The sequence below is a fragment of the Stegostoma tigrinum genome, unplaced genomic scaffold (assembly GCF_030684315.1).
Source record: "Stegostoma tigrinum isolate sSteTig4 unplaced genomic scaffold, sSteTig4.hap1 scaffold_193, whole genome shotgun sequence".
In the NCBI taxonomy this organism is placed as follows: domain Eukaryota; kingdom Metazoa; phylum Chordata; class Chondrichthyes; order Orectolobiformes; family Stegostomatidae; genus Stegostoma; species Stegostoma tigrinum.
Genome location: NW_026728132.1, coordinates 200095 through 225658, shown reverse-complemented (window position 1 = coordinate 225658; position 25564 = coordinate 200095). Strand labels below are relative to the sequence as shown.

Sequence of the window (25564 nt, the reverse complement as noted above, 5' to 3'; positions counted from 1 at the left end):
TTACCAGCTAGAGATCCTCAACACCAGACATTTGTGAACAGTCGGTGTCTGCGGTTGAAGACTTTCACATATAATGCTGCAGTAATTCAAATCACGTTCTCTTATTTTATCACATAGTCCATTGAAACGAGACAGGATTGCATAGTCAACTGGTTTCAGGTCCAACCCACAAAATATAGGAATTTCTGCAGAGCCAATTGTAATCTGAGCCAGCGTTTCATTCTGAATCTCAAACTAATAGTGCAACATATTTAGAAGGCCCCTTTTGTCATCTTGGCTTGCTGTCTTTCCAAACTGTCTTTCAACCTTCTCTTTCACACATTAAATCTTGTGACAGGTTGTTTGATGGATAACAGACCCAAAAAAAAATCTCCAGGAACCACGCTGCCTGGGAAGAGGAGAGACCAGCAACAAAATAGAGAAATATCTCAAGCCAACCATCTTCCTCACTGAGACTTTGGATATCCCAGGATCTGGAAACAGAAATTGTGCGAGTGTAGCTACAAATGCAAATCCAGACAGGAACTGGGAAGGTTGCAAGTTGTACTGGATCAAATTATACTGGAGTTGGGGACTAAGTGCGGTGTGTTAAAGTTTGCAGATGACATTAAGGTGAGTGGTAGAGCAAAGTGTGCAGAAGACACTGAAAGTCTGCAGAGGGATATAGATAGTCTAAGTGAGCGGGCAAAGGTCTGGCAGATGGAGTACGATGTTGATAAGTGTGAGGTCATCCATTTTGGTAGGAATAACAGCAAAATGGACTGTGTTTTAGATGGCAAAAAATTGCAGCATGCTGCTGTGCAGAGGGACTTGGGTGTCCTGGAGCATGATTCGCTAAAGGTGGGTTGCAGGTACGGCAGGTAATTAAAAAGGCAAATGGAATTTTGTCTGCCATTGCTGGAGGGATGGAGTTTCTAAACAGGGAGGCTATGCTGCAGCTGTATAGGCTCCTGGTGAGGCCACATCTGGAGTACTGTGTGCAGTTTTGGTCTCCTTACTTGAGAAGGGATGTAATAGCACTGGAGGGGGTGCAGAGGAGATTCACTCGGTTGATTCCAGAGTTGAGAGAGTTGGATTATGAGGACAGACTGAGTAGACTGGGAATATACTCATTGGAATTCAGAAGAATGAGGGGAAATCTTATGAAAACACATCAGATTATGAAGAGGTGGAGGCAGGGAGGTTATTTCCCCTAGCAGGTGAAACTAGGACTAGAGGGCATTGCCTCAAAATAAAGGGAAGCAGATGTAGGTCTGAGGTCAGGAGGAACTTCTTCACTCAAGGGTTGTGAATCTGTGGAATTCCCTTCCCAGTGAAGCAGTTGAAGTTACCTCACTGAATGTTTTTCAGGCAAGGCTAGGTAAATTTTTGAACAGTAAAGGAATTAAGGGTTATGGTGAGTGGGTGAGTAAGTGGAGCTGAGTCTCAAAAAGATCAGCCATGATCTTATTAAATGGCAGGGCAGGCTCAAGGGGCCAGATGGCCTACTCCTGCTCCTAGGCCTTATGTTAAATCTCCATCGCTAAATGGAATCTTCTTCTCAGAGACTCCTGTGAAGGCCATCTCACCAAGTTTCAGTATTGTGGGAGTTTTCAATCTCTCATTCATGGTGTCTCAGAATGTTGTAAATGCAGTGAGAATAGAGTTGGGTGATTGGTCTTGGGAACTTGCTGTCACATTGTATGTCCGAGGGTCCAGCAGGATGAAGGAATATAGCTCATGGTGTGGAGGATCTTGTTTTCCTCGACATGTTTGCGAACAGCTGCTGCCACCATCTGATCTTCCAAAAAGTGTTGAAATATTCCTTCTGCGCATCACCAAGAAACCCCAGGATCTCAGTTTTTTTTCCAATAAATATAATGCAGTGGTGCGAGTGGTCTCTAGCATTGACCATCATGGGAGCATCTTGTGCTGGATTAAATCATAAACAATGTCACACACTACGCACCAAACTCAGGTTCTGTATTTCTCAGACTCAGAAAAATCAATAGTGTCCTTGAATTCATCCACACTATCAAATGTAAACAGCAATCTCTCTGGATTCTTCCAGAGCACTCCCAGCATATTCCCAAAATAAGAATATTGGCCCAGTAGCAAATTCCTTGGTTTTATTTTGTAGTTAATCGCGTTCATATTCCCACAATTAAAACTAAAACTGATGCTCTGGGTATATTTTCCCAGTAATAAACAACCTTTGTACCATTGTGCTCCTGAGATGCTGCTTGGCCTGCTGTGTTCATCCAGCTTCACACTTTATAACCTTTGTACCATTGTTGTTTTTCCAATCGCTAAGATTCCAATCACTATTACTGTACTCCCAGATACAGAAATTCTCTGGTTACAAACTGCTCTGGGATAATTGATCAGTTTGTATTTTTTCCAGTTCTGTCTGGAGATGTTTCTCTCTCCACCCTTCATGGACTCTGCCTCTTGCAAGCAGTTCATGTTGTACAAGTGATAATGGGAACTGCAGATGCTGGAGAATTCCAAGATAATAAAATGTGAGGCTGGATGAACACAACAGGCCAAGCAGCATCTCAGGAGCACAAAAGCTGACGTTTCGGGCCTTCATCTCTGATGAAGGGTCTAGGCCCGAAACGTCGGCTTTTGTGCTCCTGAGATGCTGCTTGGCCTGCTGTGTTCATCCAGCCTCACATTTTATTATCATGTTGTACAAGTGCCTGATCTCATACATTAGAGGTGAGTGTTAACTCAGTGTATCGATCAACCAGGTGGAAAGTCGTTACCTTTATTCAGATAGCATTCACTGCCAGTTTTTTCATTTGTACCCAGAGTGTGTGCTTGTGTTTCTGTTGAACGCCTTCAACTGGAACAAAGAGAAAACGGCCCTCAATGTTAGCTGCACTGCCAGAACAAATGTATCAGTACCATTTCCATGATTAAATATTCACTATTGAATCAATTTTTGAAAATTTTATTCACCACTTCAGCCAACTTGTATCCAGAAATTGAACCTGTTATAAGAAAACACTTGAAAGTGGACAATGAACAAAAAAGTTTCAATAATTAGCTGATTTTAATCTGTACGAAACATGAAGATGTCAATGGTGGTGATACTTTCCCTCTGATCATTAACACTAACCAGCCACCCTGTATTCCAGGCATCTCATTGTAAATGAGCACATGGCCCTGCAATGCAATAGTAGACATGAACACAGAGCAGGAGTAGGCCATTTGATCCCCCAAGCCATCCTGCCATTTAGAAAGTGATAATGGGAACTACAGATGCTGGAGAATCCAAGATAATAAAATGTAAGGCTGGATGAACACCTCCGCTTGGTTTGCAATAAACAACTGCACCTCCCAGTCGCAAACCATTTCCACTCCCCCTCCCATTCTTTAGACGACATGTCCATCATGGGCCTCCTGCAGTGCCACAATGATGCCACCCAAAGGTCGCAGAAACAGCAACTCATATTCCGCTTGGGAATCCTGCAGCCCAATGGTATCAATGTGGACTTCACCAGCTTCAAAATCTCCCCTTCCCCCACCGCATCCCAAAACCAGCCCAGTTCATCCCCTCCCCCCACCACCACACAACCAGCCCAGCTCTTCCCCTCCACCCACCGCAACCCAAAACCAGTCCAACCTGTCTCTGCTTCCCTAACCTGTTCTTCCTCTCACCCATCCCTTCCTCGCACCCCAAGCCACACCTCCATCTCCTACCTACTAACCTCATCCCACCTCCTTGACCTGTCCGTCTTCCCTGGACTGACCTATTCCCTCCCTATCTCCCCACCTATACTTTCCTCTCCACCTATCTTCTTTTCTCTCCATCTTCGGTCTGCCTCCCCCTCTCTCCCTATTTATTCCAGAACCCTCACCCCATCCCCCTCTCTGATGTAGGGTCTAGGCCCAAAACATCAGCTTTTGTGCTCCTGAGATGCTGCTGGGCCTGCTGTGTTCATCCAGCCTCATATTTTATTATCTCTGCCGTTTAGAAAGATTGTGTCTGAGTCATTCTCAGGTTGTTCAGCCGTGGCCAGAAGCATCGATGCATAGGTCCCTGCTGTTCACCATGATTTGGATATGGATTGAAAATGTAATACTTCCATGTTTGCAGATGACAGAAAGCTTAGTGGAGTTGCATGCATTGAGAAAGGTGCAAATCAGCTTCAAGAGGCCTTTGATATGCTGACTGAGTAGGCAAGAGCATGGAAGATGGAATATACTGTGGATGAGTATGAGAATCTTCCCTTTGGTTGTAGGGCTGATGGTCCAGAGCTCTGATAAGAATTAGAAAGTGTTGCAGTGCGAAAGAAGCTAGGTATTGCTGTTTGCAAGACACAGAACATGAGCATGCAGGTGCAGAAAGCAAATTGGAAGGCAAATCGTGTGTTAGCTGTTGAGCATAGAAGTCATGCTTTAGTTGTATAGGTGAGATCTCCCTAGAGTATGTGTGCACTTCTAAGGAAAGATATATTTTCCTAAGAGGGATTACAGGGAGTTTCACTGAACCAATTGCTGTGTTGAAGGAACTGTCTTATAAATGACAGATTGAGAGGCTCGGCCTGTTTTCTCTGGAGATTAGAAGAATGACTAACATTCTCAAAGTTACAGCATTCTGAAAGAGATAGACAGAATAGATGTATAAAGTGTCTTTTGCATGGCTTTTGTTAGATATCAAATAAGGAAGCACAGTCTCAAAATAAAAGACAAGCCATTGGGACCGAGAGGGACAGGAACCTCTTTACTCAGAGGGCGGTGACACTTATGAATTTTCTATTCCACAGCTTGATGAAAACTCACTCATTAATTAATTATGGAGACTGATAAGATTTCCTTTTAGTAATTACATCCGTGATATGGGGATAGCTTAGGAACATAGCATTGAGGGAGACAATTAGCCATGATTTAACATAAGCAAGAGCAGGCTCAAGGGACTGAATAGCCTAATCCTGTTCTTATAGTCCTGTGTTGAACATTCACTTTGCTCCTACTGTCCATTGGTAGTGAACAATGTGTACAAACTACAAAAAATAAATTGCCGGAGAGACTCAGCAGATCTTGGAGCATCTGAAGAGAGAAAGCAGTTAATGTTTCAAGTCATTCTACAGAATGGTGGCTCAGTTGTTATCACTGCCGCCTTACAGTGCCAAAACCTGGGTTCAATTCCATATTTGGGTGACTGTGTGGAGTTTGTACGTTCTCTCTGTGTCTGTGTGGGTTTCCTCCGAGCGCTCTGGTTTCCTCTCACAGCCCAAAGATATGCAAGCTAGGTGGATTGGCCAAGCTAAATTGCCCATCGTCCACAGGGATGTGTAGATTAGGTGGGTTATGGGATATAGTTCTGGGTGGGATACTCTGGGTGTCGGTATGGACTTGTTGGGCCGAAGGTCCTGTTTCCACACTGTAGAGATTTTATGATCTATGAACATTTTTTGAACTATGCTGCTATTCCTTTCGTGTTGCTGTGTCCAAATGCTGGAACTCCAACCAAAAGTGTTAGGTGGTTGTATGCATAAAAACACAGTAAATAGATGCCATAGTATGCGCTTCAAGTCCAGCTCTGTTATTCACCCTTCCTCCATCTCTCTCTCTCCCTCTCTCAAACCATAATCACATCAATCATAATGGTGTGGGAGTACCAGGACAGAGTGTCAGTGATCATCACCTGACAGGGAACTTGAGGATCTCAACTATCTCCACCTCAGCACCATTGATGCAGACAGTGGGAGGGTCTCCATTCTGCTTCCTGAAGTTAATTCATTTTGCTGATGTTGGAGAAATTATTGTCTTTACACCACACAGTTCAGCCCTCAGTCTCCTTGCTGTATTCTGAATCATTGTTGTTTGAGATCTGACCTACAATGGTGATGTCCTCAGTGAACTTGTAAATGGAGTTGGAGCTGTTCGTGCAGGTGGCCGTGTGTGTCAATAATGGTTGGGCATATCATGTGGCTTACATGGATTTCTGTGAGGCATTTGACAAAGTCCCAAATGGGAAACTGATAAAGAAGGGAAAGTTCATAGGATCCATGGGTCATTTTAGCAAGTTGGGTCCACAATTGACCCAGTGGCAGCTGATAGAGGGTGGTGATCGAACACTGTTTGTGTGACTTGTACCCAGGTCCAGTCATCCCACAGTGATCAGTGCTGGGTCCCTTCATTGTTTGTGACATTCTTAAATGATGTAGATGGGAATGTGGGTGGAGGGTGAGATGATGTGAAGTAGATTTATGGATGCAACAGAGATTGGCTGGGTGTTAACTAATGAGGTTGTGTGAGGATATAAATGGATTGCTCAGTTAGATGCAATGGTGGCAGATGAGGTGAGAATACAAGGTGATGCCCTTCGTAAGTAACAGCAAAACAGGATAACACTCTGAGTGGCAGGCCACCAGAATTTCAGGGTAATAGCAGGATCTTGGGATGCTTGGTCACAGATCCATAAAGGTGGGGGATGCAGACTCATGGGGTACTTCAGAAAGTCTATGGGATGTGTCATTTGAGTTTTATCAGTTGTGGTAGAGATGATAAGAGCAGGGAGGATATTTTGGTGCTGGACAGAGTTTTGTTTAGGCCTCTGCTGATGTATAGTGTGTAGTTCTTGTCAATACACTGCAGGAAGGATGTCAACCCATTCCAGCAGTTGCAGACAAGATTCACCAGGACATTGCCTGACATGGAGCTCTGATCAGAGGCTGGATAACCTCGGGTCATTATCTTTGGAAGAAAGAAGACGTTGTCGGTTGTTGGTGGGGGGGGGGGGTGGCATGTAGGGGTGGTAGGAGAGAACTTGATCAACATGTATACGATTATGAGGGGCATAGATAAAATATTTAGACAGCGGCTATTCCCATAACAAAGGATCAATAACAAGGGCACATGGCACTCCCACATTTTGCAGAGAAGGTCAGGAGCTTTAGAATGGATTTGTTATTTATTTCCACCCAGAGGACGGTGAAGGGCCTAAATGGAATTACCTGGGATGGTAGGTGAGGCAGCTAACCTCACAAGAAGCTCTTCAATGAACACTTGAAGTTTCATAATAGACTTAGAAAAGTACAGGCCCTTCGGCCCACGATGTTGTGCCGTGGAATAATCCTAATCCAAAAATAAAATAGCCTAACCTACATTCCCCTCAATTCGCTGCTGTCCATGTGCATGTCCAGCAGTTGCTTAAATGTCACTAATGACTCCGCTTCCACGACTACCACTGGCAAACTATTCCATGCGCTCACAACTCTCTGGGTGAAGAACCTCCCTCTGACATCTCCTCTATACCTTCCTCCTAACACCTTAAAACTATGACCCCTTGTGGCAGTCAATCCTGCCCTGGGGAAAAGTCTCTGGCTATCGACTCTATCCATGCCTCTCATTGCCTTGTACACCTCAATCAGGTCACCTCTCTTCCTCCTTCTCTCCAGAGAGGAAAGTCCGAGCTCAGTCAACCTCTCCTCGTAAGACAAGCCCTCTAGTCCAGGCAGCATCCTGGTAAACGTCCTTTGCACCCTCTCCAAAGCGCCCACATCTTTCCATAATAGGGCGCCCAGAACTAGACACAATATTCCAAGTGTGGTCTCACCAGGGTTTTGTAGAGCTACTCGAAGATGTGGGCCTGGTATGGAACAATGGGGCTCAAAAAGGAACAGCTTATGATTAGCAGCACAGACACGAAGACTGTAGTACCTTCTGTATTGTAAGATACTATAATTCTACGATATATATATGGTCCTCTAAAATGGACAACCGTTACAGCAAATTTTATCCTGTCACATAAACGAGACGGTTTGTACAATATGATCGGAGGAAAAGATGTGCTGAATTGTAAAGTGTTTCAAAGTGCGTCTGGTCTTGTCTACATAGCTCCTAGTAACTATAGAGTGACTGTAAGCAGTCCCACAGTGAGCCTGTCATCATCGATGTATCTGCCAGTAGCTACAGAGTGAAGGTAAATGGTGACTCTTGCCTCAGCCTTTTCTGCTCATCTTAACTGTGCTCCTCATGATTTTACAAACCTCTATAATGTCACCCCTCAAACTCCCATGTTCGAGTGAAGAAAATGTCCCAGCCTTTCTTCATAACTGAAACCCTCCAATCTTGGCAATATCCTGGTAAACTTTTTCTGCACCCTCTCCAATTCAGTAACGTCCTTCATACAGCAGCGTGACCAGAACTGTACACAGTACTCCAAAAGTGTCACCAGTGTCCTGTACAACCTCAACATGAGGCCTGGCAGCTGTGTGAAGAGAAATCAGAATTCTGAGGAAGGGCCACTGGACCTTAAACGTTAACTCTGATTTCTCTTTGTTGATGCTGCCAGACCTGCTGAGCTTTTCCAGCAACTTCTGTTTTTGTACCTTCCTAACCATCCTGTCTACCTATGATATACCTCTCAAAAAGCTACATATATGAACCCCTAGGTCTGTCCGACAATACTATCCAAGGCTCTACCATTAACTGTATACGTCTTGCCCTGTTTGTTTTGCCAAAATGCCATACCTCCCAGTGATCCAAATTAGACTCCATCTGCCACTCATCACCCCATTGGCCCAAATGTTCAAGATCTGTTTGTAATCTTAGATAACCTTCTTCACGATCAACCATACCACCAATTTTAGTGTCATTGGCAAGTTTACCAACTTTGCCTCCTAAATTCTAATCCAAATCGAGTAACAAAGGTGGACCCGGCACCAATTCCTGCAGAAAACTGCTGTTTACAGGCCTCAAGTTTGATAAGCAATCTTCCACCACCACCTTCTGTCTCCCACCGTCAAGGCAATTTTGTATCCAATTGATGAGCTTTCCCCAAATCCCATGTGGTCTAACTTCACTAATTAGTCTACCATGCAGAACCTTGTCAAAGGCTTTACTAACATCCATGTTGACAATGCCACTATGCCCTCATCAATCTTTTTGGCTCCTTACTCAAAAAACTCAATCAAGTTTATGAAACACGATTTCCCACGCATAAAGCCATGCTGACAATCCCTAAAGTGTCCTTGTCTCTCCAAATGTGTATAAATCCTGTGTCAGAATCCGCTGTAACAACTTGCTCACCGTGAATGTCAAACTTACAGGTTTATGTTTCCCAGGCTTTTCCTTACAATCTTTCTGAAAGAAAGGCACAACATTAGCCACCCTTCAATCCTCCAGCACCTCACCCATGTCTGTAGATGATACCAATGTCTCAGAAAGGATCTGGTGCTGCTGGAAAACCTGCCCCTCCAGTGGTTATGCAACAAGAAAATCTTTCCTAACTTCCCACAAATTTCTGGGATATACTTGATCAAGTCCCAAAGATTTATTCACCTTTATGTATTTTAAGGCCTCCAACACTTCCTCTTCTGGAATGTGAATTGTTTTGAAGAAGTCACTATTTATTTCCCTGAATTCCCTAGCCTTCATTTCTTTCTCCATAGTGAAAACTGATGCTAAATATTTGTATAGTATCTTTCCCATCTCCTGTGGTTCCACACATAGACAACAACGAAAACAAGCCAGTTTGGTGAGCAAGTCAACAATCTCTCCACAATCCAAGCTACAAATCTTTGCTAAAACTTTAAATGTAGAAGACCATGTTGATATTAACGGGGCCCTATTTTCTCCCTAGCTACTCTTTTTTGCTCTTATTGTACTTGTAGAATTTCTTTGGATTATCCTTATCTGCTAAATTTATCTCATATCCCCTTTTAGCCCTCAGTTCTGCATGATAAAAGGAAGAAGTACCTTCCAGGTCAAGAAAAGGGAGACAGTCGAAAGAAAACTTTATAAAAAAAATTGTGTAAAAGTTAAAGCTCAAAACAGGCATGATGTACAAACTGGTATGTTGGCATTTTATGATGATTCAAAGAGGTTGGTTATAGAATATTACTGGTGTTATCTCTTTACAAGGAGAACACAAATAATATACATCTGCAAAACATCCGAAACACCAAAGCAGGTAGAAATAACTTTAAAAGCAGCCCTATTTAATCCTATTAACCTTCAAGAAACATATGGTCCAGTATATGTCATCATTATTAATCAAATAGCTTCCAGCTTGGAGAATGAAATAATTTACATGCTCGGAATTATGGAAAAAGATTTCCTCTGGCCTCATTCTTTTAATGTGGTCCCAGTACAGTTAGTGAGTTTGGAAAACCATCTGTTGTTTCAAAGCTCCATTCCCCATGCTATGTGTTTATATTCAGAACACACACACAGACACACACACACACACACACACACACAAACTAGGAACAACTCCAGGAGTCTGTGCTGTTGATGTGTTCTTTCCTGAAGTGGACAGTCTCCAATAAAACCTACATGTGCTGTTTTCGTAATTCCTCTACGTATGAGGATCTGCCAGATGTAGGCCACCATGGAAATTCCCTTAAAATTTAATAATAGTTGCACTTGCAATAAATATCCATCTGCTTAACAGGCAATAAAATGGGCAACAACTCTATGCTTAAAAACTAGGGATGTTTCACCTTCCTAACAGGATAGGATAAGATATCCTTTTTGCAAAACCTGTCTGGGGACCCTTTCAGACAAGAAATTTCTCCTCATCTCAGTCCGAGATGATTAGTGCCTTATCCTGATGCACGTGCACTGGGCTTTAAATTCCGTGACCACTGGAAAAAATTCAGTATTGAACCTCTTCATATTTTCTTTTTCGATGAAATTGATTGTGATTTTCTAAACTCTAGCCATCAGAGCAATTTACTCAGACGCTTAGCATGGGACAACCCGGTCATTTCAGGAATCAGTTTACTTTAACCTTTGTTGTACTATCTTGAAAGCAAGTATTTCATTCAAAGAACAAAGAAAATTACAGCACAGGAACAGGCCTTTCGGCCCTCCAAGCCTGTGCCGATCAAGATCCTCTGTCTAAACCTGTCATCTATTTTCTAAGGGCCTGTATCCTTTTTCTGCCTGCCCATCCATGTACATGTACCTGTCCAGATACATCTTAAAAGACACTATCGTGTCTGCATCTACCACCTCCGCTGGCAACACATTCCAGGCACCCACCACCCTCTGCGTAAAGAACTTTCCACGCATATCTCTCCTAAACTTTCCTCTTCTCACTTTGAACTCATGACCCCTAGTAATTGAGTCCCCCACTCTGGGGAAAAAGCTTCTTGCTGTCCACCTTGTCAATACCCCTCATGATTTTGTAGACCTCAACCAGGTACCCCCTCAATCTCCGTCTTTCTAATGAAAATAATCCTAATCTACTTAACCTTTCTTCATAGCTAGCGCCCTCCATACCAGGCAACATCCTGGTGAACCTCCTCTGCACCCTCCAAAGCATCCACATCCTTTTGGTAATGTGATGACCAGAACTGTACACAGTACTCTAAATGTGGCCAAACCAAAGTCTTATACGACTGTAACATGACCCGCCAGCTCTTGTACTCAATACCCCGGCCAATGAATGAAAGCATGGCGTATGCCTTCTTGACCACTCTATTGACCGGCGTTGCCACCTTCAGGGAACAATGGACATTATGAAGTCCCTGACAAGATATACTGACATTGGTTGCTGTACATGGTGTAAAATTGGGAATGTAATGGGGTTTCAATAGTCACTGTTGAATTGGAAATTCAGGAATTTGTAAATTTGCTATATGAAATAATTAAGCTGTGCAGCAGGCTGGGAAAACAAGCTAGACTAATGGACTTTACACATAAAGGCCCTGAAACTAATAAAGATGCACAAAATAGCAGTTTTAAAATTGTTCAATGTTCTGAAATTAGAGGTAGCGCTGAAACCTGTTTCACACGCACACAGAGAAACCCCTATCAAGAACCTAGGGCTGACCATTCAGTAGGAAACGGACTGGTCTTGCCGTATAAATCCAGTGGGGACAAGGGCATGTTTCATGTGGGAAATCCTGGAGCGACTAACTCAACACTTGACTTCCCAAAGCCTGCCCAGCTCCTCCAAAGCTAAAATCAGGAGTGTGCCGATGATGATGATGATGATGATGCAAATCCAACATCACTCAAAAAAGGGGATGTGTGGGTTATAGGGGGATGGGTCTGGGTGGGATGCTTCAAGGGGCGGTATGGACTTGTTGGGCCGAAGGGCCTGTTTCCAAACTTTAGGTAATCTAATCTAATCTAATCTAAAATCTTGACACCATCCAGTACAAAGCAGGCAGCTTGATTGGCACCACATCCACTAACATTTGATAAGGTTCCCCATGGTAGGGTCATTCAGAAGGTCAGGAGGAATGGGATACAGGGGAACTTAGCTGTCTGGTACAGAATTGGCTGGCCAACAGAAGACAGCGAGTGGTAGTAGAAGGAAAATATTCTGCCTGGAAGTCAGTGGTGAGTGGTGTTCCACAGGGCTCTGTCCTTGGGCCTCCACTGTTTGTAATTTTTATTAATGACTTGGATGAGGGGATTGAAGGATGGGTCAGCAAGTTTGCAGACGACACGAAGGTTGGAGGTGTCATTGACAGTATAGAGGGCTGTTGTAGGCTGCAGCAGGACATTGACAGGATGCAGAGATGGGCTGAGAGGTGGCAGATGGAGTTCAACCTGGATAAATGCGAGGTGATGCATTTTGGAAGGTCGAATTTGAAAGCTGAGTACAGGATTAAGGATAGGATTCTTGGCAGTGTGGAGGAACAGAGGGATCTTGGTGTGCAGATACATAGATCCCTTAAAATGGCCACCCAAGCAGACAGGGTTGTTAAGAAAGCTATGGTGTTTTGGCTTTCATTCGCAGGGGGATTGAGTTTAAGAATCGTGAGATCTTGTTGCAGCTCTATAAAACTTTGGTTAGACCGCACTTGGAATACTGTGTCCAGTTCTGGCTGCCCTATTATAGGAAAGATGTGGATGCTTTGGAGAGGGTTCAGAGGAGGTTTACCAGGATGCTGCCTGGACTGGAGGGCTTATCTTATGAAGAGAGGTTGACTGAGCTCGGACTTTTTTCATTGGAGAAAAGGAGGAGGAGAGGAGACCTAATTGAGGTATACAAGATAATGAGAGGCATAGATAGCGTGATAGCCAGAGACTATTTCCCAGGGCAGAAAAGGCTAACACGAGGGGTCATAGTTTTAAGCTGGTTGGAGGAAAGTATAGAGGGGATGTCAGAGGCGGGTTCTTTACATAGAGAGTTGAGAGAGCATGGAATGCATTGCCAGCAGCAGTTGTGGAAACAAGGTCATTGGGGTCATTTAAGAGACTGCTGGACATGCATATGGTCACAGAAATTTGAGGGTGCATACATGAGGATCAATGGTCGGCACAACATCGTGGGCTGAAGGGCCTGTTCTGTGCTGTACTGTTCTATGTTCTATGTTCTAACATTTACACTCTCCGCCAATAATTGTCACCATCAGCAATTTGTACTCGCTCTAATATACACTGCTGAAATTCACCAACGACATTCAAACAGCAGTTTCCAAACCCTAGACCACTACATTCTTGTAAAGACACTAGTAGCCGATACATGGGAACACTCGTCCATGTAATATCCCATGCAAGTTATTTTGAAATACATTGCCTGCGGGGTGCAATGATGAAATGACTCAACACCCAGAACCCATTTCCATCATCAAATAGTTAAGTGATATTACACCAGTGGGAAGAAACCTCTGTGCTTTAGAAGCTTCTTCACTGAATGAAGGAAAGACATGCACAATTAACAATTTGTTCTCCAGCCTATTGCTGACTATTATTGACCAATCATGTTATTAATTGATTACAAATACATCCAAACATGTTACTCTTGTGTCTTAATGGCAAATGATGACAATTCCAGGTCTTCCCATGATCTCACAGTATTTACTAGCCATCCTTAGCCGGGGGGTGGGGTTAACAATATCTTACTCAACCACAGTCCAGTATGACTGACTTCTTCATCTGTTATTCATTTCTTCATGTTAGAAGGAAAGGGGGTGTCATTTATCTGGGAGTACATATTCTAATGACAGTTGCCTAATTATTCTGAGGTCAGGATTTTCTTCTAATCTTTACAGAACAATGAGCTGTTACAAAGGGCCTTTTTCAAGGGGGATCACCATCATACAGTGGCAGGATGGTGGCTTCCTGGTTAGCACTGCTGCCTCACAGTGCCAGGGACCTGAATTCAATTCCACCCCTGGGTGACTGTCTGTGTGGAGTTTGCACATTCTCCCTATGTCTGTGTGGGTTTGCTCTGGTTTCGTCCACACTCCAAAGATGTGCAGGCTAGGTGGATTGGCCATGCTTAATTGTCCACATGTACATTAGGTGGGATATGTTGTTAGAGTCGGTGTGGACTTGTTGGGCCGAAAGGCCTGTTTCCACACTGTAGGGATTCTATTCTAGGCTGATGATCATAAGTTTGCGCGCGCGCGCGTGTGTGTGTGTGTGTGTGTGTGTGTGTGGTTTTGCAATCACCAAAAAGATCTTAACTAAAGTGACTGAAGCTTTCCATCTTCTTTCCTACTTTAAAAATCATGCAACAAGGGCTTCCCTTTCCAGAACTGTCATGTTGTAGGCTTGTTTCCTCCTCATAAGACCATATTATGCAATTTAAATGATACACTTTACTATCCTAGCTGGATTCTATGGGTATGAAGGCAACAATTCTGACTGTAAGAATTTCCACTACAGTTAACAATCTGTTTTGGCCATTTTTTATATCAACAAAACAAAAATTGCAGGCAACAAGATAACAAAGTGTGAAGCTGGATGAACACAGCAGGCCAAGCAGCATCTCAAGAGCACAAAAGCTGACGTTTTAGGCCTAGACCCTTCATCCGAGACGGGGGAAGAGGAGAGGGTTCTGAAATAAATGGGGAGAGAGGGGGAGGCAGATTGAAGATGGATAGAGAAGAAGATAGCTGGAGAGGAGACAGATAAGTTGGGGGGGATGAAGCCAGTAGAGGTGAGTGTAGGTGGGGAGGTAGGGAGGGTATAGGTCAGTCTGGGGAGGACGGACAGCTCAAGGGGGCGGGATGAGGTTAGTAGGTAGGGAATCGGGGTGCAGTTTGAGGTGGGAGGAGGGGATAGCTGAGAGGAAGAACAGGCTAGGGAGGCAGGGACGAGCTGGGCTGGTTTTGGGATGCAGTAGCAAGAGAGGAGATTTTGAAGCTTGTGAAATCCACATTGATACCATTGGGCTGCAAGGTTCCAAAGTGGAATATGAGTTTCTGTTCCTGCAACACTTGGGTGGCGTCATTGTGGCACTGCAGGAGGCCCAGGATGGGCATGTCTTCTAAGGAATGGGAGGGGGAGTTGAAATGGTTCATGACTGGGAGTTGGAGTTGTAATTGCGAACTGAGCGTAGGTGTCCTGCAAAGTGGTCCCCAAGCCTCCGCTTGGTTTCCCCAATGTAGAGGAGGCCACATCGGGTACAGCAGATGCAGTATAACACATTGGCAGATGGGCAGGTGAACATCTGCTTTATGTGGAAAGTCTTCTTGGGGCCTGGGATGGAAGTGAGGGAGGAGGTGTGGGGGCAAGTGCAGCACTTCCTGCGGTTGCAGGGGAAAGTGCCGGGTGTGGTTGTGTTGGAAGGGAGTGTTGAGCGGACAAGGGAGTCAAGTAGAGAGTGGTCCCGAAAGTTACGGGAACAGCAACTCATATTCTGCTTAGGAACCTTGCAGCCCAATGGCATCAATGTGGATTTCACAAGCTTCAAAATCTCCCCATCCTCCACTAAATCCCAAAACCAGCCCAGATCGTCCCTGCCTCCCTAACCTGTCCTTCCTCTCACCTATCCCCTCCTCCCACCTCAAGCCGCACCTCCATTTCCTACCTCATCCTGCCCCCTTGACCTGTCCGTCCTCCCCAGACTGACCTTTCCCCTCCCTACCTCCCCACGTACACTCACCTCTACTGGCTCCATCCCCGCCCCTTTAACTTGTCTGATTCCTATCCAGCTATCTTCTCCTCTATCCATCTTTGATCCGCCTCCCCCTCTCTCCCTATTTATTTCAGAACCCTCTCCCCCTCCCCCTTTTCTGATGATGGGTCTAGGCCTGAAACATCAGCTTTTGTGCTCTTGAGATGCTGCTTGGCCTGCTGTGTTCATCCAGCTCCACACTTTGTTATCTCAGATTCTCCAGCATCTGCAGTTCCCATTATCTCTGACACAAAAATCCCAGGCAGCCACTTAATCTCAACAAAGAAACATGGGAAGCCTGACACTGATAAAGAGTCACAGTTATAGAGTTATACAGCATGGAAACAGACCCTTCAGTCCAAACAGTCCATGCCAAATGCAATCCGAAACTAAACAAGTTCCACTTATCTCCTCCTGGCTCATAACCCTCCAATCCTTTCCTATTCATGTATCCTTCCAAATGTCTTTGACACCTAATTGTACCCGCATTTACCACTTGATGAGAAAGTTCGTTCCACATGCGGACCACTCTTTCTGTACAAAACTCGCCTCACGTCTTTTTAAAAATCTCTCTCAACTTAAAAATGAGCCCCCTAGGCTTGAAATTCTCCAACTTAGGGAAGAGAAGACTACCATCAACTCTGTCTCGACCTCTCATTATTTTATAAACTTCTATCAATCACCTCTCAACCTCCTACACTCCAGTGAAAAAAGTCTCAGCCTACACAGTCTTTCTTTATAACTCAAGGCCCCATACCTGGCAACATCCTGGTAAGTCTATTCTGAATCCTCTCCAGCTTGATAATATCCTTCCTGTAACTGGGTGACCAGAACTGGACTCAGAAGAGGCCTCACCAATGCCCTGTACAACCTTAACATGACTTCGCAACTTCTACACTCAAAAGGCTGAGCAATGAAGGCAAGTGTGCCAAATGCTTTTTTAACCATCCTATCTGTACGGGTAGTTATGCTATTACATGTGTTTTGTGAACATAGATGGGCAACAACACGATTGACAAATTAGTGTTTGGATAACGCAAGCTTTCTGCTGTACAGGTATAATGATGTTCTATAGCGTGATTCTTGATAGTGTGCAGTCACATAGGAAAACAATTACCATGTTATACCAGAGATAATGGGAACTGCAGATGCTGGAGAATCCGATATAACAAAGTGTGGAGCTGGATGAACACAGCAGGCCAAGCAGCATCTTAGGAGCACAAAAGCTGACTTTTGGGCTTTTCTGATAAAGGATCTAGGCCCAAAACATCAACTTTTGTGCTCCTAAGATGCTTCTTGGCCTGCTGTGTTCATCCAGCTCCACACTTTGTTATCTCATGTTATACTAGAACTACTTGGATATGACCCAAGCTTTAAAGAATTATGTATCCGCGCTCCTAGGACCCTCTGTTCTATCACATTACCCACAGCCTTATCATTACTTGTGTTAAGCCCTTGTTTGTTGCACCAAAGTACAATAACTTCAATTTATCCAGCTTGAATTCCATCTACTATTTTTTCACCCATTAACCCATTTTAATCAGTATCCCTTCTCTATTCTTAGAAAACCCACTTCACTGTCTACAATACGTCTAATTTTGCTGTCATCCACAAACTTACTAACCACGCCTTCTATATTTTAGAACATAGAACATAGAACAGTACAGCACAGAACAGGCCCTTCAGTCCACGATGTTGTGCCGACCATTGATCCTCATGTATGCACCCTCAAACTTCTGTGACCATATGCATGTCCAGCAGTCTCTTAAATGACCCCAATGACCTTGCTTCCACAACTGCTGCTGGCAACGTATTCCATGCTCTCACAACTCTCTGTGTAAAGAACCCGCCTCTGACATCCCCTCTATACTTTCCTCCAACCAGCTTAAAACTATGACCACTCATGTTAGCCATTTCTGCCCTGGGAAATAGTCTCTGGCTATCAACTCTATTTATGCCTCTCATTATCTTGTATACCTCATCCAAATCATTTATATAAATGGCAAACAAAAGAGAACCCAGAACGATCCCTGTCGAACACCTGACTACTGGTCACTGGCCTCCAATCCAAAATGCAACGCTCCACCAGTACTCCCTGTCTCCTGCCATTAAGCCAATTATGTATCCAGTTGGCAAGCTTACCCTGAATCTCATGTGACCTAACTTTACTAAAGGCAAGAGAATCAATGATAAGGGAAATGTTTACATTTAGATAGGAATGTAAAGTGGGTGTCATAAATTTCAAGTAGTCTCCTTATTTATGTAACTTTATTGCTCAGAGTCTTTCACATTTTTGTTTTTTTTGTCCTAACATTACTGTTTCTTCACTACCTTGCTCAGTCAAGATCCTGGAATTCTCCCTCAAATGAAATCCTGTGTCCACAATCAATACATAAACTGTGGCCATTCAAGAGGGGAGATCTCAACCACCTTCTCAAGGCTCAGTTAAGGAAGGACAATAAATGCTGGTCAGTCAGTCATACATCCAAAAACAGTTTTGTTTAAAACAAAAAAGGATGCATCTGTTAATCAAATGGCAAAACGTTATTTTTCTTCATGCTATGGGTGCTTACCAATTTTGACAACAACAAATGTGTCGGCTGCCTTTGTTTTGTTTTTGATGGAGAGTGCTTACAGAATGAAGACAATGGGTGGTTCGTACCAGAAGCATTGATAAAATTTTCAGAGGCATATTAACGAGCATGCGCAAGTATAGGAGAGGAGAGGGAAAGAGCCGGGAGAGTGACTTTGTGTACATAACATTCATCATTGTGAGGCCTTTCACAGGATGTGGGGACATTGGCTGCAGTTTACTGAGCATAATTCCAAATGTAAAAAGAATGCCAGCGGGGTCAGGCAAAGTCCACATGGGCGATGGTGTTAGGAGACTTGCTAGATAGGGGCACAGACAGGCATTTCTGTGGCCGAGTTTGAGACTCCAGGACGGTGTGTTGCCTCCCTGATGCCAGGGTCAAGGTGTCCCTGAGCAGTTACGTGACATTCTCAAGGGGTAGGATGATTGGCCAGAGGTTGTTGTGCACATTTGTACCAATGACATCGGTAGAAAGGGGGATGAGGTCTCGTGGAGTGAGTACAGGGGGTTTAGAAAGAGGTTGAAAAGCAGAACCTCAAGGGTAGTAATTTCTGGGTGGCTCCCATGCTAGTGAGGGAAGGAGTGGAACGAAAGGACAGATGAATGTGTGGCTAAGGAGCTGGTGCAGGGGATGGGGTTTCAGGTTCTTGGATTTCCAGGGTAGGAGTGCCTGTACAAGAGGGATGGGGGTTGCACCTAAACTGGAGGGGAACCAGTCTCCTATCATGGATGTTTGCTGGTGCTGCTTCAGGGATTTAGCCTCAAGAGTGTTTATTTCAATGCAAGCAGTGTTATAGGTAAGGCAAATAAGCTTGGAGCCTGTATCAGTACATGGGACTAAGTTGTGGCCATTACAGAGACTTGGTTGAGAGAAAGACAGGACTGGCTGCCCAACTTTCCAGGGCTTTGTTGTTTTAGATGAAATAAAGACGAAAGCAAAAGAGGTTACCCTCCACCCACTGCATCCCAAAACCAGTCCAACCTGTCTCTGCCTCCCTAACCTGTTCTTCGTCTCACCCATCCCTTCCTCCCACCCCAAGCCGCACCCCCATCTTCCTACTAACCTCATCCCACCTCCTTGACCTGTCCATCTTCCCTGGACTGACCTATCCCCTCCCTACCTCCCCACCTATACTCTCTCCACCTATCTTCTTTTCTCTCCATCTTCGGTCCGCCTCCCCCCTGTCCCTATTTATTCCAGAACTCTCACCCCATCCCCCTCTCTGATGAAGGGTCTAGGCCCGAAACGTCAGCTTTTGTGCTCCTGAGATGCTGCTTTGCCTGCTGTGTTCATCCAGCCTCACATTTTATTATCTAGGAGCAGTCACTTTGTTGGGTTTGTTTTTACAGACTCCCTAATTGTTGCAGAAAAGAAGAGGAGCAGATTGGGAGGCAGATACTGGAAACGTGCAGAAGTTGCAGTGTTGTAGTCATGGGTGATTTCAACCTTCCAAATATTGATTGGAAACATTTTAGTTGTAATAGATTACATGGAGCAAATTTTATCCAATGTGTTCAGGAAGGATTTCTAACACAGTATGCAAATAGACCAACACGAGGAGAGGCCACTTTGGATTTGATGCTTGGCAATGAATCCGACCAAGTGTTAGACTGGTTGGTAGGAGAGTGTTTTGGCGGTAGCGAACATAACTCTGTTTCTTTTACAATAGTCATGGAAAAGAATAGGTACATACAGCAGGGTAAGGTTTATAATTGGGGGAAGGGTAATTACAATTCTGTTAGGCCAGAACTGGGTAACATAAAGTGGGAACAGATGCTGTCAGGGAAGAATACTATTGAAATATGGAGATTGTTTAAGGAACGCATACTGAGTGTGCTTGATATGATTGTCCCTAGCAGGCAGGGAAGATGCGGTCAAGTGAGGGAGCCTCGGTTCTCGAGACGTCGAACGACTGGTTAAGAGGAAGAAGGATGCTTATATAAGGTTCAGGAAACAAGGGACGGAAAAGGCTCTAGAGGGATACAAGTCATCCAGGAAGGAGCTGAAGAAAGAGCTTCGGAGAGCTATAAGGGGATGTGAGAAATCCTTGGCAGATAAGATCAAGGAAAACTCCATTTTTTGTATATTTGTGAGGACTAAGAATGACCAGAGAAAGGGTAGCGCTGATCAAGGATTGTAAATGGAATTTGTGCATGGAGCCTTAAGATATAGGAGAGGTCCTTAATGAATAACTTTCTTTGGTATTCACAACTGAGAGGGACCTAGTTGTAGTGGAGGACTGTGTGAAACAGGCTGGTAGTCTGGAGGTCGATGTCAGTTAGGAAGATGTACTCGGAATTTTGATGAAGATAGGTTAGTCCCCAGGCCTGATGGGATTTATCCAAGGATTCTATGGGAAGCAAGGGAAGAGATTGCAGGGCCTTTGGCAATAATTATCTTTTTAATTATCTTTTTGTCTTCACTGTCCACGGGCATAGTACCGGAAGATTGGAGAGAGGCAAACATCATTCCCTTGTTCCAAAAAGGGAATAGGGGTAACCCCAGAAATTACAGGCCAGTTAGTCTTACATCACTGGTGGGTAATTATTGGAAAGGGCTCTGAGAGATAGGATTTATTATCACTTGGAAAGGCACAGTTTCATTCGTGGTAGTCAGCATGGATTTGTGAGGGGTAGATCAAGCCTCACAAATCTTACTGAATTCTTTGAAGAGGTGACCAAGAATGTGGATGAATGTACAGCAGTGGATGTGGTACACATGGATTTAAGTTAGGCATTTGCTAAGGTTCCCCATGGTTAGCTCATGCACAAGGCAAGGAGGCATGGGATCGGGGGGTATGTGGCAGATTGGATTCAGAATTGGCTGACCCTTAGAAGACAAAGGGTGGTAGTGGACGGAAAATATTTAACATGGTGCTCAATTATGAATGAATATCACAAGGATCTGTCCTGGGTCCTCTTCTATTTGTGATTTTTGTAAATGATTTGGATGAAGGAGGTGGAAGGGTGGTTTAGTAAGACTGCGGATGATATGAAGGTGGGTGGAGTTGTTGATAGTGCAGAGGGCTGTTCTAGGTTACAGAGGGGCATTGGTAGGATGCAGAGCTGGACTGAGAAGTGGCAGATGGAATTTAACCCTGAAAAGTGTGAGGTGATTCATTTTGGAAGGACAAACTTGAAAGCAGAATACAGAGTTAACGGAAAGATTCTTGGCAGTGTGGAGGAGCAGAGGGATCTTGGGGTTCATGTCCACTGTTCCCTGAGAGCTACCACCCAGGTGGATAGAGTTGTTAAGAATGCGTATGTTGTGTTAGCTTTCATAAATAGAAGGATTGAGTTCAAGAGCCATGAAGTTATGCTCCAGCTATACAAAACCCTGATTCAGCCATGTCTGGAGTACTGTGTCCAGTTCTGGTCGCCTCATTCCAGGAAAGATGTGGAAGCGTTGGAAAAGGTGCAGATGAGATTTACCAGGATGTTGCCTGGAATGGAGGGAAGGTCTTATGAGGAAAGGTTGAGCGAGCTAGAGCTTTTATCTTTAGAACGGCGAAGGATGAGAGGTTACTTGATAGAGGAGTACAAAATGATCAGAGGTATAGATAGAGTCGACATCCAGAAACTTTATCCTCGGGTGGAGGTAGCTATTATGAGGGGGCATAGTTTTAAAGTGAGTGGAGGTAGATGTAGGGGAGACATCAGAGGTAGGTTCTTTACTCAGAGTGGAAGGGGCATGGAATGCATTGCTGGAGAGGGTAGTGGAGTCGCCCTAATTGGGGGCATTTAAGTGGCTATTAGATAGACATATGGATGATAGTATAAGGTAGGGGTGGGGGTTAGATAGATCTTTGGCTTAGGGTAAAAGTTCGGCACAACATCGTGAGTCAAAGGGCCTGTACTGTTCTATATACTAAGGCAGGTGCAACAGGAACATTTAGAAAAAAAAATTTGGATAGGTGCATGGATAAGAAAGGTTGGGGGGGATATGGACCAAAAGCAGGCAGTTGGAACTAGCTCAGTGAGCACCATGTGCAGCATGGACCAGTTTGGGCTGAAGGGCCTGTTTCCATGCTGTAATACTCTATGAATCTAAGGCTGTTGTTGTTTCAGTAATTTCTCCATACACAATCTCTCATTCTCTCTGTCACGCACATGTGTGCATACGCATACCAATCTATGGGGTGAATTTGCATTTGCAGATTTGTAATTGCATATATATTCTATTTTATTGAAAAAGCACACAGTTTGTAGACAGTCACTCAATGTGGCATTCTATAAATTTCCACTTTGGAAATGAAACCGGTCTAACTCTAGGTTAAAACACAGATGGATTCCAAACAAGGCCTCATGCCTAAAATGCATTGTCTGACCTGAGCTGTCATCTCTGGTGAATTGACAAAGCCTTTAGATGTCTCAGGGCACTGACTTGAAAGAAATTCTGGCATTTGCATTTTAATCAAAACCTGCATCTCCTTTCTAACTGATTAAAAATTCAACAATCATTTTAGTTCAATGCATTCACATCAGCTCTACCAACCTTTGATCTTTTGCTGTCTCTGTCTGTCTCTCTGGTTTTAAATGTCTCTCATTTTTGTTTTCCAGAGCCTTTCTCTATCTCAATGATGAATTTGAAGGAGGGAAATTTTACTTTGCAGATCGTGGAGGCAAGAGAGTTTCAGTGAGTGACCCCACATGCTCAGAGAGAACGTAACTCTGTATCTAACTCCATACTGTTCCTGCCCTGAGAGTGTTTGCGGGGACAGTGTAGATGGACGTTTACTTTCTATCTAACAGTGTCTGAGGGGGTGTACAGGAGACATCTGCCAACATCTGGTCTCTCTGTCTCAGGAGGAAATCTCCCCAAAGTGTGGCCGACTGATCATGTTCCTGTCTGGACAAGAGAATGCACACTCTGTCCGCCCGGTGACAGAGGGGCAGCGCTGTGCCCTCACCTTGAGTTTCACTGAGAAAACCCAAGATGAGCAGGAGGTTTGTATATACCGATTTTGTCTCTCCCTCTGTCTCCATCTTTCTGTTTGTCTCTGTCTTTATTTCTCATTCTCTCTTTCTGTCTATCCCTCCTCTTCTGTCTCGTTCTCTCTGTCTGTTACAATTTTTTTTAATTTGATACTCACTCTCTCGGTCTCTCTAATTCTCTTCCTCTCTGTCTAAGCTTTTCTCTCACTCTCTCCCTCTTTCTCTCTTCCCCCCAACTGCCTGCCTCCTCTTCTCTCTGTAACACACACACTATGTTGTTCTGTCTGTCCCCCTCTCTGATATTCATGCTCTCAGTCTCTTCTCTCTCTCTCTCTCTCACTCTTTCTGTGGTGAGTGGAGTTCCACAGGGCTCTCTCCTTGGGCCTCTACTGTTTGTAATTTTTATTAATGACTTGGACGAGGGGATTGAAGGATGGGTCAGCAAGTTTGCAGACGACACAAAGGTCGGAGGTGTCGTTGACAGTGTAGAGGGCTGTTGTAGGCTGCAGCGGGACATTGACAGGATGCAGAGATGGGCTGAGAGGTGGCAGATGGAATTCAACCTGGATAAATGCGAGGTGATGCATTTTGGAAGGTTGAATTTGAAAGCTGAGTACAGGATTAAGGATAGGATTCTTGGCAGCGTGGAGGAACAGAGGGATCTTGGTGTGCAGATACATAGATCCCTTAAAATGGCCACCCAAGTGGACAGGGTTGTTAAGAAAGCATATGGTGTTTTGGCTTTCATTAACAGGGGGATTGAGTTTAAGAGTCGTGAGATCTTGTTGCAGCTCTATAAAACTTTGGTTAGACCGCACTTGGAATACTGTGTCCAGTTCTGGGCGCCCTATTATAGGAAAGATGTGGATGCTTTGGAGAGGGTTCAGAGGAGGTTTACCAGGATGCTGCCTGGACTGGAGGGCTTATCTTATGAAGAGAGGTTGACTGAGCTCGGTCTCTTTTCATTGGAGAAAAGGAGGAGGAGAGGGGACCTAATTGAGGTATACAAGATAATGAGAGGCATAGATAGAGTTGATAGCCAGAGACTATTTCCCAGGGCAGAAATGGCTAGCACGAGGGGTCATAGTTTTAAGCTGGTTGGTGGAAAGTATAGAGGGGATGTCAGAGGCAGGTTCTTTACGCAGAGAGTTGTGAGAGCATGGAATGCGTTGCCAGCAGCAGTTGTGGAAGCAAGGTCATTGGGGTCATTTAAGAGACTGCTGGACATGCATATGGTCACAGAAATTTGAGGGTGCATACATGAGGATCAATGGTCGGCACAACATTGTGGGCTGAAGGGCCTGTTCTGTGCTGTACTGTTCTATGTTCTATGTTCTGTCTAAATGTCTCTCTCTGTCTCCATATGTCCCTGTTGCGCGCTGGCCATTTCTTCCCCATCCCCTCTCTCTGACATCCTCTGGACACTATACCTCTACCTCTACCTCTCTACCCCCTCGCTCACTCTTGCTTCCTTTCACTGTAACACTTTCTCCGTCTGTCTCTCTCAGGCAAATCCCAGTGTGGAGAGTTTATTGGAGTTGCTGTACCCGGCATCCTCCACCCTTGGTGAGCCTGAACAGATACCAGGCCCTGAGCATGACCGGGAGTCCCCTGAGCAGCAAGAGAGAGCCCACAAGGAGACTCAACGAGCCCGGGACGGGAGGCAGCGGCAGTACAAGAGACCTCAGCCCATGACAGGGGCAGAGAGTCCTGCTCTCAGGGACGAGCTCTGAGTCTGCATTGGAGGGTGTGTGTGCGTGTCTGTGTTGAATTGGGTACTTGTGGGAGGGGGGTTGGGGGCATGGATGTGTGTGGTGTCCGTGGGGTGTTGGGGGCAGGTGGGATGGCGTCGGGAATTCACCCATGAGTTTGACTGACGTGGGACTGTGTGTGTGTGTGTGTGTGTGTGTGTGTGTGTGCGTGCGTGTGTGTGTGTTGTGTGTGTGTGTGTGCGCGCGCGCGCATGTGTACATCTGTCTGTCTCTAGAGAGACAGAGAGAAAAGGGTGATTTGACGGCTCTCCTGTATGAATAGTTAGCCACCGCTGGCCGGTTGCAGGTGATGCTGGCATGTTGTGTTTGGGCATATGGATGGGAGGTTGGGGGATGTGGGGCTGAAAAGGAACATGTTACTGCCATCCCACTACTGAATATACAAACATTCCCTCTCACACTCCCATAGCTACTGGCATCTCCCACAAACATATTGCTGATACAGGCAGTCTCTCACAT

At 44.6% G+C, this 25564-nt stretch overlaps 1 protein-coding gene and 1 pseudogene across 1 annotated transcript; one reads left to right on the top strand and one right to left on the bottom strand.

The window, feature by feature from the left end:
• On the bottom strand, positions 1-8847 carry LOC132207880 (NACHT, LRR and PYD domains-containing protein 3-like; annotated as a pseudogene).
• Positions 397-25103, top strand: LOC132207877 (prolyl 3-hydroxylase 1-like). Its single transcript, XM_059643720.1, has 3 exons — positions 397-612; positions 22959-23345; positions 24842-25103. The coding sequence occupies exons 2-3, from the start codon at positions 23238-23240 to the stop codon at positions 25064-25066; spliced, it is 333 nt and encodes a 110-aa protein (XP_059499703.1). The 5' UTR covers positions 397-612; positions 22959-23237; the 3' UTR covers positions 25067-25103.
• Positions 25104-25564: the final 461 nt, after the last annotated feature.

Coding starts and splice junctions, on each gene's coding strand:
- LOC132207877 (XM_059643720.1), top strand. CDS start 23,238: ATGTTCCTGTCTGGACAAGAGAATGCACACTCTGTCCGCCCGGTGACA. Junction 23,346..24,841: donor AAACCCAAGATGAGCAGGAG/GTTTGTATATAC, acceptor TGTCTCTCTCAG/GCAAATCCCAGTGTGGAGAG.